The sequence below is a fragment of the Musa acuminata genome, chromosome BXJ3-11, assembly GCF_036884655.1.
Source record: "Musa acuminata AAA Group cultivar baxijiao chromosome BXJ3-11, Cavendish_Baxijiao_AAA, whole genome shotgun sequence".
NCBI lineage: Eukaryota > Viridiplantae > Streptophyta > Magnoliopsida > Zingiberales > Musaceae > Musa > Musa acuminata.
The window spans coordinates 25,542,934-25,560,283 of NC_088359.1; the positions used below are offsets into that span (position 1 = coordinate 25,542,934).

Genomic DNA, 17,350 nt, shown 5'->3' on the forward strand with positions numbered 1-17,350 from the left:
CAAAGGTAATCTTATGTTATAAATTTTGAGAAATCAAGAAAAAATTTTGAATAAACATTCTCTTTAGTAAAACGAAAAAATCATAGTGAACGATATTGATTTATATAAAAAATCAAGTTATAATTATCAAGATCATGGTTTGTTTGCATAATTCTTCTCTTCAGTAAAAGAAAAAATCATAAAAAACTCTTAATTCATAAAAAAAATTCAAGTTATGATTTTGAGAAATCAAAAGAGAAACAAATTCATACAAAAAATCATAAAAAAATCTTAATTCATAAAAAAATCTTAATTCATAAAAAAATTCATAAAAAAATTCATTTGGATAATTCTTCTCTTTAGTAAATGATAAAAAGAAATATAGGAGAACAAAGAAGAGATCTTAATTCACATAAGATATCTCAAGTTAAGAAATCAAGAGAATATTCATGATTCGATTAGAAAAATCTCATTTAGATTTAAATTGTTAAATCATCAAAATTATTTTCATAGTTCAGGAGATTCATAAAATGATATAAATAGATTCATCAATCTCTTTTTAAAAACTCGATAAGATAGGGATTGAGAAATTTTTAAGAAAAATGCATTCCATTTTTTTATTTTAATTTCAGCGATTGATTTCATAGAAGCAAAGGTTTTCTATGCCAGATCAATGCATCATTAATTAAAACAAAAAATTATAAAAAAATCATCAAGATAAATAAACCATAAATCACAAAAATTATCATGATCAAAAGTGTAACACATAATTTCAAAATATAATATTTCAAATCATCATTACTTCAAATCCTCATGCATATTATAAAACCATCAAGCATGATACCAAACATTTTAACATTTTCATTACATCATTAAAACATCAAGTATGATTTCATGAAATATAAAACATCTTTAATTAAAATCACTTTATTACGAATAGTTCTAATTATAATAATTTTTCATTTGTTGTTTTGGCTAGTGAGCTTTGTGAAGTGTTTTGAATCTCAGATCATAAGCCTTAAGCATCCACTATCAAAATTTTCTTTTTGCTCCTAGCTTTGGTTTGTAGGGATGTCTATAAGAAATTTGAGCTTCCTTTAAGTACTCATTTGACTTTGGGTCCCTCATGGTTAGATTTATCTATCTTGATTTTTAGCATATGATCATTTATTATTTTTTTATGAATCCATACTAATTTATGTAAGCCATACTTCTTGAATGGACATTTATATGCAAAGTATCTACACCTATCACACAAATTACATTTGTTTTCAAAGGAAACATGTAATGTGGGTCCTTTAACAAATAAAGTCAGTTTTTGTTGAGTATTGCCACTCACAAAATTGATTCCTACTTTTTTATGTACATGACTCTTATTGGCAAGAATCATGTTTAATGATTCGCTACCAATTTTAAATTTTTTTAACGTTTGTTTTAGTAATACATTTTCATTTTTAACTAAGTCTAACTCTTAACATTTAGTGCAAGGAGCTAACATACTATCATCATGCTCATTTCTTAATTTATCAAATTCACTAATAAGAGAAGCAAGCTCCTTTTTTAGCAACATATATTTTTTACCAACTAGCTTACATTCATCAAATAAATTGTGGAAAGCATTTAGTAACTCATCTAAGGTAAAGACATTTCAGTTGAGTTGTTTACCTTAATGTCGAGAGTCATTAAGGCGTAGTTTGCCACCTTACCTTTGTTGATTTGCTCATCATCTTCGGATGTACTCGATTCATCGTATGTCGCCTTAAATGCTTTCTTTTTCTTTGGCAGCTTCTTTGATTTATATTAAGTTGTTGTATCATTTTTAAGTTCATTTTTAGAATTAGTTTTTTCATGAACTTTTTAAGTTTATTTGTCAAAAGTTCTATGTCATCATCATTTGAGCTTTCGTTTGAGTGGTCTTCTATTGTTCGAAGTGTCACATCCTTCCTATTCTTTGGAAGATTGCTCTCATATTCGTCAAGTTCATCATGTGTCTTACACATTATTTCATAGGTCATCAAAGACCCGATAAGTTTTTCAAGCGGAAAGTTATTTAGGTTATTTGCCTATTGTATTGCAATTACATTCGAATCCCAATTTTTAGAAAGAGATTGTAAAACTTTATTAGCAAGTTCAAGATTCGAAAAATATTTGTTAAGAGTTTTTAAACTATTGACGACATATGTAAAATGAGTGTATATGTCAATAATAGTTTCGCTTGATTTCATTCAAAATATCTCAAAATCATGCATTAAAAGATTTATTTTGGACTCTTTTACTCTATTCGTGCCTTTACGAGTTACTTTTAGTGTATGTCACCTCTCGTGTGCAGTTTCGCATAAAGAAATACTATTAAACTTATTTTTATTCAAAGAACAAAATAGAGCATTCAAAGAAAAAGTTTTCTTCTCTAAATCATTTCATTCGTTCATAGGATTAGAAGTCTTTTGAAAACCATTTTCAATGATATTTCATAAATTGAAATATAAAGAAAGCAAGAAAACTCTCATTTAAGTTTTTCAATACATGTAGTCCGCCTCATTGAACATAGGAGGACGAATGATAGAGTAACCCTTTTGAAAGCTAGGAAAAGTCATCTCTCTTGGGTATTAAACCAAATAGAGAGAAACATGGCTCTGATACCAACTGTAAGCACTAAAAGGGGGGGTGAATTTGTGCTTTCGTGAAAACGACGGTTTGAAATTTTTTGTTCAATGAAAAATGATATTGGAAAAGAGTTTAACTTGAAAGTGCATTCATTTTTTCTTTTTTGCTATCAGTTCTTGTGTTAACCGAGCAGGGATGAATAAGGTTTTTATAGGCCCCAAATAGATTCAAATTTGGAGCCAAAAATTTGAATCACTGGGATTTCGGGGTACTGGCGGTACCGCTAGTACCGGGCGATACCACCGCTTGTAGTTCTGACGCTAGGCGGTACCATCGCCTGACACAGTCTTGAAGATTGTGTCTGGGTGATACCACCATCAGACCCTGCTATAGGACATTGAATGGGCCAAACAATATACTCAATTCAGCCCTAATTAAAGCCAAATTGGCCCCTAATTGAGATGTATTGTTTTATCCCAATACCGACTCAATTAGACCTAAACTAACTCGATATAGATAAATTATTATAAAGCATAAATCATATGTTATCCGACATGTTATTGGTTCTTCCGGCGCTTCGTCCGATCCTTTGGCGCATCATCCTTTTCGGCGTATTACTCAATCGGCATGTTGACTCTCGCAACTTTCGATCTCCTTAGCGCAATATTTGATCTTTTGACCCGATACTCGAACTCATGGTACGAAGTCCTTCTACTAGCATGTTGATCGATCTTCCAGCTCGATGTCCAATCTCATGATATGTTCAACTCCGGCCCTATGTCTGATTCCTCCTGCTTTAATCAATTTGTCTCTCTTTGATCGCAACTAGTCCTGCGTCACTCAAAATGCAAATTAGATCATAAACTCATCAATTGATTTCATCATCAAAATCAAAATCTGAGATTCAACAGTTTACCAACAAATTTTTGGTGGTATATTTTTACATACTAGATGTAAATGCAATGTTTTGATCAATCAATTTCAATTTTATGGATTAATCCAAAAGTAATCAAAGAGTTGATAAGATTTACAAATTAAATGGTAGAATACCTAAAAGATTTGTAATGGATATTCCAACTTTATATAATTTAATATATGAATTTCTTCAGAATTATTATGTACTTTTGTTGTAAATAATGTAAGGCAAGTCAATTTAGATTCTTATCATTAGAATATTTGTTAAAAATTATGTGTTTTAAAAGTTTTAAAGATGCTACTTGTGTTTATTATCCTGCACCTCATTTATTTTTAATTAAATGTATTGATGCTATTGATCATTAGAAAAAATTGAAAATGCTAATAAGTTGAAGTCATTATGGCAATGAAAATTTATTTAATTGTTTTAATAATATTTCATCTATTTATCTTATTGCTTTTGTTCTTAATGCTCGATTAGATGATTTGTATGATTATTTGGGTACTTATTATGATGTCTACATTTAGATACTGATATTAGTGAGAAAAATAAGAAAAGTAAAAAAAAAAGGGTCATTGAATTATATGACTATTTTAGTACCATTTATAATAAGCAAATTACCCCAACATGTCTAGAGGAAAGAAATGTAGGAGATCATCATGCTCCAACTTCAAGTTTGATATTTATTATCATTTTGGTAATAATATTATCGTTTTATATTTTTCAAATATTCAATGTGGGCGTGTCATTCAATTACCTTTTTTTTATTTTTATCAATCATTGTAAAGTAAATTTTAGTAATTATAATGCCAATAGTTGCTATGAAGCAAATTTGGTACTAAGGGATGTATCTTGGATTAGACGAGTATAACTTTAGAGTCAATGAAGGTCCAAATATATATTAATAATTTGACTAATAGCGAGAAGGTCTTGAAGATTTATTTGATACATAAATCGAAAAAACAATCAAGAGATTGAACGATTATTGAAGTGAAGAATTATTTAATTTATGTCATTATGAGTATATAAATATGTAACATTTGATGAAAATTTAAAAATTAAAATTAAATATTAATAAAAATAAATTAATTAAATTAGATTTTAAAAAATAATTTAATTCAAATCGAAATCGCATGGAATCGCCTTAATTTCAGATAGGGAACATGTTGGTGACCAATCACCATCCGACATTTATTGCCATAGGGAGGTTGGTGTAAAAAGAAAAGGTTACAATCATCCTTCATCTATCTACCCCGTGGATAACAATCCAAGGGAGGCCATTTGGGCATGTCTCCCCCTTGTCGCTTGCATAGACAAAATGTTAAAGGGGGACATTGGGACAATTGTAGGTTGTTCCCTTCATAGACCAAGTATCAAGGCTAACCTCTGGTATCGTACCGAGGGACTCTCTTTTCAAGAAAAAAACTCATACCTTAGAAAAGATATCGAACTAACTTGATTGATGGAGCGATCGGGTACGGAAACTTCTCTCGACATCGTCTTAGTGTAGGTGATGCCTCGGAAGCTCAGCCCCCTACCTTGGACCATCCTCAATACCACTCCAGAACCACTTTGGAGCCACTTCGGACACTCCTATGCATTCAGGTTTGGCCCAAGTTAAATTAACTCATACGTCGATGATGATTTCATCTAATATTTTGGTGCTAAAAAACGGGCTTGAAGTCACAAGAACGTCCACCTGCTAATCCTCTCAATGAATGCTCCAATGAGGAGGCTCTATCTCCAACCTACAACACTTTTACTTGGGGGGGGGGGGACTATCCTCTTACCCACATGTGGATGTGTCCACTTCGACATAGACGCCTACAAGGTACTGACGTATGTTCAATGACCCAGGCCTCTCACCTTGGGGATGAATTTGAGTCATCTACTCATCCTCGTTGAGGTGTTTCTAAACCTCACCCATCATGTGTAGATACTCAAGGAGGATGCAAGCTATCACCTCACTCTTGCCTCAACTAGCCAAACAAACGACGTCACCATCTCAACCATGAACACTTCAATCGCCACAGGCACCGACACTTGTCGAAATCCCCTCAACCGATGTGATGCCAACATCTTAAGATTGTCCAAGGCTCATGGAACAATCAATTGAAGGAGTGCCCCGCTCCTCAACAGTGAAGTTCAACGCATCACCACGCTATAGCTCTACTTCGCTCGATTCCAAGACCCAATCCATGGATTTGATGGATAAATCTTTGAAGATCCAACCGCGATAAACAGATGAATGCTTAGACGATATGCGATAAAAATTTCAACAATCCAAAGGAAAAAATCCAATCAATCCCACGTCAGATCTATTCAAGTGGCCCCAAGAACACATAATTATGCTCCTAAATCAACCTGAGTGAACCTCCAATTGAATTTGCATTTTTTATATCTAAAACAATAATTTTGGAACTCACGTAGAACAATAACTCTTAACTCATCATACAATCATCGGTAAAGAAGAAGAGCTTCCCTCATGTCACTCGTGAGGTTGAAAGCTGAAACCCAATATAGTGGAACTGTTCCTCGACATCATCACTAATATGCATAAATGAAACTTGGGGAATATGGCAAAAGTATTTTTCCCAGCACTTTGAGGAACTCACAGCATTCACCTCTGTTTCACAACCAATAAAACTTACAAAGACTAAATGCAAACACACCTTTACCATTAGAAGTCCTTAAGCAAAAAACAGAAGGAAAAAACAGGAAGAGGAGGTACCTCGGCACAAGCTATAAAAGCAAACAAAAGATGTTTTGTGACAGTAATTTGTTCCAGTCAACAACATCTTTAAGATAAAGAAATTCTTGGCTTTTCCACATCAAAAGGCAGCACGCCGTGGCCTCTCCTCAGCAACATTAACTCTTAGTGCCCGACCATCGAAACTCTATGAATAATAACAAAGCAGTAGTTACTGGATGAAAAAATTGATCAAGAAAGCAAGAATGACAAAATCAAAGGAATGTATTTCATAGCTGGTTTTTTTAAATTATTTCCTACCATAACATGAGTTATACACTAATCATAATCGATTGGGATAAGTGAGAAGGTGTTGGATAGCAAAAAATTATTTGATTAATCAAACTCATGATCAATTTTATTTAATGCAATCGCGTACAGGAATGCTTCCAATAATGGACCTTATTAAATTGTGCCATACAACTATTGTCGGGTAAAGCAGGTTCCTTCATCATTAACATTGAATCAACTAGTTTAGGCACAAAGTCTCAATTTTGGACCAAGAATTATGCTTTGCATACTTGGCATCTACTTGGGCAGATATTAACATCAGTATACACAATTGGCCAAATTAAGTGGACTCACCTGTCCATCAAGAGCAGCAATTGCATCATCCATTTCAGACTGTGCTGCCATTTTAACAAAGCCAAAACCACGTGACCGTCCAGTCTCTCTATCATACACCACCCTTGCTTCCAGCACTTTACCATGTTCCCTAAAAATTTGCCCTAGGCGGCCATCATCCACTTGCCAAGGCAAATTGCCAACATAGATCCTTAAAGATGGTTCAAATTGTCGAGGTGTTCTTTCCGCACGTCTCCCTCTGGGAGCTGATTTGTTTACAGTCAAAAGCCTGCCACTAATTTCCTGTTTCCAAAGCAGAAAATGTGCTAGAGTCAAAAGCTTAACCATAATGAGAAATTGAATTTTGCTGCTTTCACAAAAACAAGAACCACTTCATGCCAGTCGAAGTTTGCAGACAATTAGGAATATAATGTATCAGTCGAGGTCAAAACAATATATAGAGCAAAGAAGGCAGGCGGAAACTTTTAGTTCATAATATACAAATATACATGTATATATGCATATGCATATACATACACAAAGAAAATAGTTACAACGCAAATTGTATGTCAAGAAACTAGCCCATGGTAAAACATCAAAAAGAACAGGAGCAGCAATAAGAAAAAATTCATAAAGCAAATCATATGTTTAGAGATTACACCATGCCAGACATCGAACAAGAAAGCGCATGAATAACAGTAGTAGAATGAAGCCACATTGATTTTAACAAAACATCCAGAAGCATATTACAAGTTGAATGCAAAAATATGAACAGATATCTGATAAAAGAGTTTGATCATCAAAGAATCATCCACCCGGCACCTAAGATTTAGGTCTAATATAACAATCAGGAAAGCTGGAAAACATCAGAGATTAAATAGATATTGATAATCTAATTAAAGTCACCAAAAAGAGTTTTAAACGAGTACTTCTTTTTCCTAAGCTGGCTACACTGTTAAGCTAGAGCAAGTATTCTCAAACCAAACATAGTCATACTCTCTAACCAAATATACTTAGTCTATTCTGAATGCTAGTTGTATGAACAATAAAGAGAACACTGAAAGAAGACTTGTAGTTAACAAAGTTAAGATCAAATAGTTATCAAAACTGTTTACTAGGTAAATTTCATGACTCTTGTTAGCCATTTTATGTCTTAAGTCGTACAAGAATTAAGAATCGGAAGAAGTTAATAAGTTAAAATAACTATAAAGAAAATCCATGGCGAGGCTGCCAGAGTACGATGGGTCTTAAGGCATAGACGACATGCTGTATCGTAGAACTCGTATAGACTGTTTAGGCTCCATGACAGACACCACAGCGACTACAATTGTATGGCAAGTGCCAAAGCTCACTTTGTCGCAGTCACAGTACATCATACAGTAGACATAGTAGCCCTATTTTTCAGTGAAATCCAATTTTTCTACCTACTCTATGGGTTGATGTTATTTGGGTCAGATTTAACTATCTTCGTCAGCTCATGATTTTTTATAGGGTCTATTTCTCATTCTATTGGATTCACCTCCATAAGTAAATAAAGAGAAAAAAAGAATCAGCAATGCAGTGCTTCTCATCTTCAGGTGTTTAATGATTTGACCTTATTGCTAATCAAAAGATTATAGGCGCCATCTAGTGTTAGTTTTATTGATAGTATTTTGGATTCTGAAAATAGCATCTTGCAATTTGGTGCTCTTGTTATATCACACTTTGTATATCTATTATCACAGTTTTAAGTAATCTACTATTCTTTTTTTAATTTAAAGAAAAAACTACCCTTCTTTAAATGCCCAATTGATGGCTAGTAATTTGGTTCAGATACAAGAACCTGCTGAAATCTGCTCTACGGTTGTGAGCAGATGCATTCAGGGTACAAAATTTTGCTACAGCATGCACCAATATGTTTACATTTCTATGAATATGACTAGAAGTGACACTATAACTTCTCTACCAATGTTTAAAGTGTCAGCTGTTAGAGATCTTACTATGACACTTGTCCGATATGTAAGTTGTACTTGGTTTCTCTGAAGAATATGTTTTCTGAGTGCTTGTACCACAAAGAACACTCGCATGCCCTATTAAGGCTCCCTCCTAAAATCAAATATTTTGTTTGGTGAGCCATTTATAATGGACCGCGTAGTCACAAAAAGGACTAGCAAACAGAGTTCTATCAGATAAAAGCTCTTACAGATTTGGTTCTCAATCAGACGGTCAACCTCATGTCTTCTTCCAATGTTGCAGAGTTCAGTGTCCTTGGTTTCTATGTCCACTAGCGTTAAGATCTGATGCTCTGCAGGCTCATACGTTAACAAAAGGGCAGAAAACTTCTCACGCACTCAAATGCAGATCAACAAGAGATCTTATTCACCATAGTGCGGAGCATTATAATTTAGGAATCAGGTCTATTTCCAGAACAGCAAACAGTAACCAGAGAAGTGTGTAAAGATAAAATGTAATATTTACATTACTACCAGCCTTAAACCTAAACAAATCACTAATTCTCCAAAAGGTGTCACACAATGCTATATTGCAACCTCCCACTAAATTTTTCAATGTCAATTTTGACACAGCAAATGATGTCACTGGAGGACTGCAATGGCTCTGTAATTCAGGATGGTCATTATGCAGTTTCCCAATTTACAGATGCAATTTATTAGGCAGACAAAGCAGAAGTAATTGCTGCAAGAGAATCTCTGAAAATGGCCATGAGAATGGAGATCCCAAGCATTATATTTTGAAGAGATTGATTGTGCTTAGTTCATCATTTACTGCAGGACAGCACTCTGGATCAATCATCAACAAGCCTCATAAGTCAATGTTCATGATCAAGTGGATGCAGTCAAGATAAAGAAAGACCTAATTAGCGTCAGAGCAACCATAACACATATTTTCATTTTTTTTCTCAACAGTTCTAAGGGGAAGCATTTTGAGCGTGTATATGGAGAAATTATTGGATCCAGGAAGAAAAGCTCAGACTCGAAGAAGACTTACAGAACGATGAAACATCTCCACAGCTTTGTCTGCTTCTTCAATCGTGCTCATGGACACAAATCCAAATCCACGACTCTGATCAGTCCCCCGATTGTATATCACCTGCATATCCACAACCATGACCCAAGAATCGCACAGATCTCAATGCCATTATCATATCCCAACAACAACACAAGAATAGAAGAATCGGAATCCTCCAATTTCTATTTCAATTGCAAGACCCCATCGAATCTACATTACCTCGGCGACCTCGACGACTCCAGCCTTATCGAAGAGCTGAGCCAGCTTCTCGCTGTCCATATCGTAGGGGAGGTTCCCGACGAAGAGCTTCGCCTCCTCGGCCGGCTCGCCATAAGGCTCCACCCCATCCTCCGTTTCCCCCTCGAGCCCTTCCAAGCCAAAACCTCCATCTTCGAGCTCATTCTCCTCCACTTCCTCCTCCTCCTCCTCCTCCGCCTGGAGGGTCCAGCCAGAGGTCTGTGCCACGAAGGGTGGCAAAGGAAGGATCTTTCTAAAGGGCAGCAACGAAGAGGAGCGAGAGAGGCGGGGAAAGCGGAGGGGCCTGGAGGAGCGGGGAAACGGGAGGAGAGAGGGAGGGGAAACAGAAGAGAAGAGAGCGGCTGGCAGAGACAGGGGAAGGCCTTCCACCATGGGCATGGGGTTGACGGCCGTGCCTGCCGCCATGGATTGGAGGCAGAGAAGAGATAAGGGGGAACCGAGGGATGAGGGGCGTAGCCGGTTTTATATACGATAGTACTTTTGCAAATACGCCCTCTATAATCATGCTATTACGAATAACTTCCTTAAAAGTGTCAAATTATCTCAATATTTTCATATTTAGTTTCCTTCCAAAAAAGAACATATTATGCCTTAAATAAAAATAAATATATATATATCCCTCTAATATGTATGATTTTGATATTTATCCTCTAAATTTTAAGCTTAGCTTATATTATAGTGAAACCTAAAAACTTGCATCGGTGAGTAATCTCTCATATGTTAAAAACTATTATTTTGTTATTAATTGAAACACTAAATGATGTTAATGTTATGATAATAAAAATCTCGAAGGAACTGTAATTAAAATGAATATTTTTTGGAGTATAATTATGGAAAGAGTCTTAATATTGGAGGGATGTATGTGCTACATGTCTTTTTTTATTGACATGCATGCATACAGAGTACCGGAGATAATTGTGTACAGAGCTTAAACATTTCCTCCATGACTTCTTTCTTCAGATGAAATGTAGAAGATAGAGGTCACCATATCACATAATTCACCTACATAAAGATGATTTCTAGATAGAGCAAATGATTCATCCCCCTGGATTTGGTATAAATTTGACTTGGTAGAACAAAGTCAACCGAAGGATTGATCACTCAGTCAATGAGCTTCTGCTTCAGCCAAGCTTCCTGGTTTTGTATGCCTTCTTGCCTTTTCCTCTTGGCCAAGTGGGACATGACTCTTGCAGAGGCCACCTTCTTCACCAGTAGTTTCCACTTCTCGTCCTCCTCCTCCTCTGCTTTCCTTTTGGTTTGCTCCATCTTCTGCTTGAATTGGCTGCAGAGCAATAGAGGAACAAGGACAAGTTGGTCAGTGACCAGGAGGAAGTAGCAGGTGGCGAAGGCTGCAGGATGCTTACGAGCAGAGGGGGACTTTGCAGGGGTCGGGGTGGACGCAGATGGCGGAGTGGAGACGGAGGAGCTGCCACAGACGCTTGCAGCGAGGGCAGCCGTGCTGCTGCTGCGGCGGCTTCTTCTTGCGGTCGCAGGCGGCGAGGTGGTGGATGAGCTGCTGGAGGCCACGGCAGGTGGCGGGGTTCGGGCAATGGGTGGGGTCACGCGGCGGCGGTCCGCGGCCGGATGGCCCGACCTCGGTGCAGCCCTCCGCGCAGATGTGCTGCAGGCACTCCATGGCCTCGCTCAGCTCCGTGTATACTTTCTCCTCCTCCCTCTTCCGCCGCCGCCGCTTCTGCCTCTGAGATCATTCGTATAGTACGTGCCGTCAATATCAACTAATGCCGGAAGCATAAAGATCGGAGTGGTGCGATGTCGGTACCAGATGGGCGTCTTGGAGGGATTGGAGGATGTCGAGCTCGAGCCAGGGGTCGTTGTCCTGGAGGAAGCGCCACGCCTCGGTGCTCTCGACGGCGGCGTAGTCCCTGGCGATGAGCCTCAGGCAGCGGAGGTGCAGCCAGGGCGCGTCGCACCGCCGTGCCAGCACCAGCACGTCCACCACCCCCTCCGCCGTCAGCCGCGATGCCAGCGCCCGCTCGCACGCCCGCTTCAGCCACCCCACCTGGTACACATGCGACAGGACCAGCAAGTGCACCCCGTGCTCGCCCACCTCCGTCGCCTCCTCCCCCTCGACCGCAGGCATCACACAACTCCTGTAGTGATGAATCTTACCATGAGAAATCCAACACCGACAGAGATTGAACTGTGGAGTCCTAAATGCATCGTTGGAGAGGCAGGTTTCAGATCTTGGCGGTTAGCTCTCATGGTGTGGACCTACATGGCAGAGGTGGGATCGTCCATTGTCCTTGCAATGGGGTTCTCGAGAAAATAACAGGTGAACAGGCATGATGATGATGATTCAAAGTGGAGGTTGAAATCTGTGGAGCACGAGAATTGCGTGGTTTGGATCAATAACAGGACTAACATCGCAATCAAAACAGAGCTCTTTTCTACCCTCTCTTTGAACTCTCTCCTGTGGTGGTGGTCGTGGTGGTGCCAACCCTGTCCCATCTACATCATCACACGGAGACCTTTAGCACCACCGCCGCCGCACTAGAAACCAAGGTTACATTGGTTGGTGGAGGCTTTTCCGATTTGAATGGTACAGACTTGCTTCGGAGTTAAGGAATCAAGGAGATGACCGACGAACCTGGCGGAGTAGAGCAGGCGAACGAAGGCACACACTGCGTCGTGAGGAACTCCAAGTATCGGAATCACTCTTCCTTCTCCCCCACGTTTCTGCGGCCGATCCAACATGCTCTCTAACACCGGCGACGCTGCCGCCTTCACACAAGAAACACAACCAATCATACACATATCCACACCCCGTTCTTACGAGCGAAGAGAGAAGCAAAGAAGATGCAGCTCACCAGAACTTTGGAATGAACAGGAATTCTCCTCTTCCGGGCGGTCAAGATCTGGACATCTGCGTCATCTCCCCCGCTGGGATCCGTCCTCGAATTGCCCATCTCTCTCTCTCTCTCTCTCTCTCAGAGACAGAGCACCGGACTAGGTAGATAACTGGGAAGAGAAGCAGCCTAATCAACTCGAACGGGTCAGGTTTATATAGGCGAAGGGAGGACGGAGGAGGAGGTCGTGATGGAAGCTTGGAGGGATACGAGGATGATTTCATCCATGACGTAGCAGACCAAGAGAGCCACAAAATGGGACTCGTGACGGAGGTGAGGACGACACGGCTCCCACTGGGCGTCTGCTCGAGGAAGGCATTATTCGATGGGTGCGACTGCTACATGGACGGCTGCGAGGTGGCATCCTCCACCGCTAATGCAGGAAATCAACGGCCGACCAAACACCTGACTCGCATCGAGAGTCGCGCAACCACTTGATAGAGCCATGGGTCCCATCCCATCCGATGGCCGTGATCTAACTCCTCCATCATGCTTCCAGATGCACGACGAGATCGGCACATTTACGATCGCTGTTAGACGACGAAGTGGTGGACCCACTGCTTCCCATCCATCATCTCGAAGATATTTCGAATGGTGTGGAAGATCCGATCTACCATTAGGTTTTTACCACGTACGCAATTGAACAGCGGCATGGCGGGTCCCATGGTGTGGAACCGAAATGCTACTGGCCGTTGGATCCCATCAGATCTGTAAGAGCGTCCATCAAGGGGGAGATATTTATGATGATCATGTGGCTGTGGCTTGCAATTGGGACTTCACTTCAGCTTAAGCATCCAAATGTGTGGCCAAAACATATTAATGTGGCTCCACAAGATTGATTGAATGAACATAAGTCAAGCAAGTTGCGATATTGGGATCTTCTCCTGCCTCATGATCGCAATCCATGCATGATGTGGCATACACATACGTATCTCGTTAACATCCATCAAAAAAATATCGTGTGGATTATGACTATCTGTAAGTAACATTAACTACATCAAATTAGAAAGATATCAATAATTAAAATACATCTAACATAATTATAATCAAATAAGTGGTCATTAATTGATAGAGATTAATTATTTATATGCTAAATCAATAAACATGAAAACAACTTGTTTTGGATAGAAATTATGTGTGTGATGGTGCCTTTTGTTTGGAATTTATGTATAATCATTTTGATCATTATTGGAGTATCACCGATTATTAAACAAAAAGCTCAATGGATGATAAGTGGGAATTAGAAAACGAATAATTCGTAGAATTATCTACAATAGTGCAATTATTGCTGTGCAATTTTTGTTCATATATCCAATCATTTAATTAATATATGAGAAGACGATGACATTGCCTAACAGTTGGCAAACATACAATCAATTTAATGCCTGTTAACGTCACGATGAAGTGGAAATTTTTGCATGGCTCACACTAGAGTAAACCTCATATCGATGTGCTCGATGTGAATGAGAGAGAGAGAGAGAGAGAGAGAGAGAGGGAGAGAGAGAGAGAAAGAGGAATACACCGAACACTAAAAAACACACACAGTTGGGATCAATCAACTGTGGGTGAGGTGACAAGTTGCAATGTTCATTTGTGCTTCCCATGAAGGAGATAAGAAGTTCTTCTGCATGATTGTTGTTAGGAGAAGATATCTTTTGAGATGCCACATTTGATTGAACCATAAATTTGTCTATATTAATAATAATAGTATCACTATTATTATTATTATATATGTTCCACCCTCACATTATCCCCTAAAAAGATAGTTTGATTAGCTTGACATGTAAATCTGAACTCAAATGTATGATACAAGTCTAAGCTGGGAATGAATATGGTATAAATATTAACTAAATATTAAAAAGGATAAGATGACGAATCCAAAATCTAACATATTATATGACCAAAGACCACGATAAAATTTGAATTATGTCTCCATTATTGCTAAAAGGTTAAGTCATCCCATGATCCAATCTAACATTATTGTTTGGTTCTTCTACATTAATTGGTTTGCGTCCTTTCGAGGTGAACATTGAAGTGTACAGAGTCGTATCTTTATGTTTTTTTAATATATATTACTTTTGATCCAAATTAATCAATATACATCAAATGATTAATTTATATATTTAGATTGATATTAATGACAATAACATTAGGGATATATATATATATATAATATTAAAATATACTATTTTCAAAATTTGGAAGGATATATATAAAGCTTTTTTACCCAACTACAAGACATTATAACAGATCATAACCCGACGTATCATTGTACTTACTATTATGTGTATTTTTCTGATCCTATGCTTATTAATCCCAGTAATTAGACTACTCAAAACATTGTTGTTGATGTAATAATGGTTTCTGTAATAATGGTGTCATTCCTACTTTAAGATTTGCATAGACAGGATACACTTTCACCTATTTATACTTAAAAAATTTATATTAAAATCTATATAATTAAGAATTAAAATATTTAATCTTATTTACATTGACACATTCAATTTACCAACTGATGCATTGATCTATCTTACTAATGTCGATTCAAACATTGACAATGAGGAGGAAGATGAGGTAAAGCAATGAGGTCTCTACATTGACATTGTACCACTCTACCTCTTCTTCCACCTTTAACGCCACTCGACATCTACGATAATGTCGGAGGAAGAAGAGGAGGCAGGTAAGACATCTACGTCACTGAGGAAGAGGAGATAAGTGAGATAAAATAGTGTGATGCCGAAGGAGGACAATGAAAGTGAGGCATCTGCATCGGCATCACACCGCACTGCCTCCTTTTTGTTCTCATCGATCGCCGCATTATTAGAAGAGAAAGAGGAGGCAAAGCGATGCGACACCAACGTAAATGTCTCACTTCTCTCCTCTTTCTCTTCCGACATCAATGTAAATGTTGTTGAATCTCGGATTTTGATAACGAAATCAATTGATGAGTTTGTGATTTAATCTGTGTTTTGAGTGACATAGGACTAGCTTCGATCAAGGAGAGGCAAATTGATTAAAGAAGGAAGAATCATATTGGGTCAGGGTAAACATATCAAAAGATTAGACGTCAGGCCGGAGGATTGGTCGACGTGTCGGCAGAAGGCTCATGCCGTGAATTCGGGCATCGGACTGAAGAATCGAACATTGCGCTAAGGAGATCGGAAGTTGCGGGAGTCAACATACTGATTGGGCAATACACTGAAGGAGAGGACGATACTCCAAAGGATCGAACGAGCGTCGGATGAACCAATGATATACCGGATAAATGATTCATCCTTTATAATCATTTATCTAATATTGAAGTAGTTTATGGGGCTAATTGAGTTAATTTTTGATATAATCATGTTAACTCAATTAGGAGCTAATTAGATCTTAATTAATACTAATTTGGGCTCATTATGAGGCCCATTTAGTGACCTAAAAGTTGGGTCAAGCGGTGGAACCGCTTGTGAGTTGAAAAACTCAAAAAACCCTATCTCCGAGGTTATCAGGCAATGGTACCACCTAGTGACAGTGTGTCAAGCGATGGTACCTCCAAACTGGGCAGTGCTACCACCCAGTGTCAGGCTGTGGGCGGTGGTACTACCCAGTGCAAGCGGTGGTACCGCCCGTACCTCGAAATCTCGGGGATTTGAATTTTGGCTCCAAGTTTTGAATCCATTTGGGGTATATAAATACCCCAGCTATTCCTGCATAGAGTAGTAAGAAAGATTGAGCAAAACTTTATTGTAAACTCTATTAGAAAGTTGAGTTCCCTCCTCCTAAAGCTTAGAGAGAGTTCTAAGGAAGGTTTGTGAGGGATACCTTGTAAAAGAGGATTGTAAAAGGTTGTCTTCTAAACTTGTAAAAATGAGAAAAAGGGTGTAAAAGGGTAGTGGTCTTTGCCCGTTGAAGGAAGATCGTTAGTGGATGCCGGTGGCCTCCATGGAAGAGGAATCGGGAGTGGATGTAGGTCACAACGATCGAACCACTATAAAATCTGGTTTGCATTTCTTTTGAGCAATTCATTTTAACTACAAATTGCCTTCTTATTGCTTTCACCATGCTCTCTTACGCTTCCAAGTTAATATCTTTCCGATCAGTTTTCAATGTATGAAATATTTTCAAACCAACGTTTTTTACTGCTACATTAATTCACCCCCCCTCTTAGTGTCGACTCATTCCTAATAATTAGTATCAGAGCCTCGTTATTTCTCATTTGGTTTAACACCCAAGAGAAATAGCTCTTTTCCGATTTTAAGAGGGTTTTTCTATCGTTCGTCCTCCTATGTTCAATGGAACAGACTATACTTATTGGAAAACTCGAATGAGAGTTTTCTTGCTTTCTATGGATTTAAACTTATGGAATATCATTGAAAATGGATTTCAAAAGTTTTCTATTCTAATAAATGAATGTAATGATTTGGA

General features: G+C 38.1%; 2 protein-coding genes across 2 annotated transcripts; both read right to left on the reverse strand.

Annotated features, from left to right (window-relative positions):
• Positions 1 to 6,156: 6,156 nt before the first annotated feature.
• Positions 6,157 to 10,515, reverse strand: LOC135652826 (28 kDa ribonucleoprotein, chloroplastic-like). The gene is made up of 4 exons (XM_065174098.1): positions 10,038 to 10,515; positions 9,798 to 9,899; positions 6,834 to 7,115; positions 6,157 to 6,396 (listed from the first exon to the last, which is right to left on the reverse strand). The coding sequence occupies exons 1-4, from the start codon at positions 10,479 to 10,481 to the stop codon at positions 6,331 to 6,333; spliced, it is 894 nt and encodes a 297-aa protein (XP_065030170.1). The 5' UTR covers positions 10,482 to 10,515; the 3' UTR covers positions 6,157 to 6,330.
• Positions 10,516 to 10,904: 389 nt separating this feature from the next.
• On the reverse strand, positions 10,905 to 13,076 carry LOC103971514 (BTB/POZ and TAZ domain-containing protein 1). The gene is made up of 5 exons (XM_009385544.3): positions 12,905 to 13,076; positions 12,685 to 12,818; positions 11,857 to 12,187; positions 11,441 to 11,775; positions 10,905 to 11,358 (listed from the first exon to the last, which is right to left on the reverse strand). Exons 1-5 carry the CDS (start codon positions 13,001 to 13,003, stop codon positions 11,178 to 11,180), a joined length of 1,080 nt encoding a protein of 359 aa, XP_009383819.2. The 5' UTR covers positions 13,004 to 13,076; the 3' UTR covers positions 10,905 to 11,177.
• Positions 13,077 to 17,350: the final 4,274 nt, after the last annotated feature.

Bases quoted from the DNA above. Each gene is read 5' to 3' on its own strand.
- LOC103971514 (XM_009385544.3), bottom strand. From the start codon at position 13,003: ATGGGCAATTCGAGGACGGATCCCAGCGGGGGAGATGACGCAGATGTC. The intron at 12,819-12,904 runs GTGAGCTGCATC...TCTTGTGTGAAG, and splicing joins CTGTTCATTCCAAAGTTCTG to GCGGCAGCGTCGCCGGTGTT. The intron at 11,359-11,440 runs GTAAGCATCCTG...ATTGCTCTGCAG, and splicing joins TGCAAAGTCCCCCTCTGCTC to CCAATTCAAGCAGAAGATGG.
- LOC135652826 (XM_065174098.1), bottom strand. From the start codon at position 10,481: ATGGCGGCAGGCACGGCCGTCAACCCCATGCCCATGGTGGAAGGCCTT. The intron at 7,116-9,797 runs GTAAGTCTTCTT...CTTTGGAAACAG, and splicing joins TGGAGATGTTTCATCGTTCT to GAAATTAGTGGCAGGCTTTT. The intron at 6,397-6,833 runs GTGAGTCCACTT...TATTATTCATAG, and splicing joins TTGCTGCTCTTGATGGACAG to AGTTTCGATGGTCGGGCACT.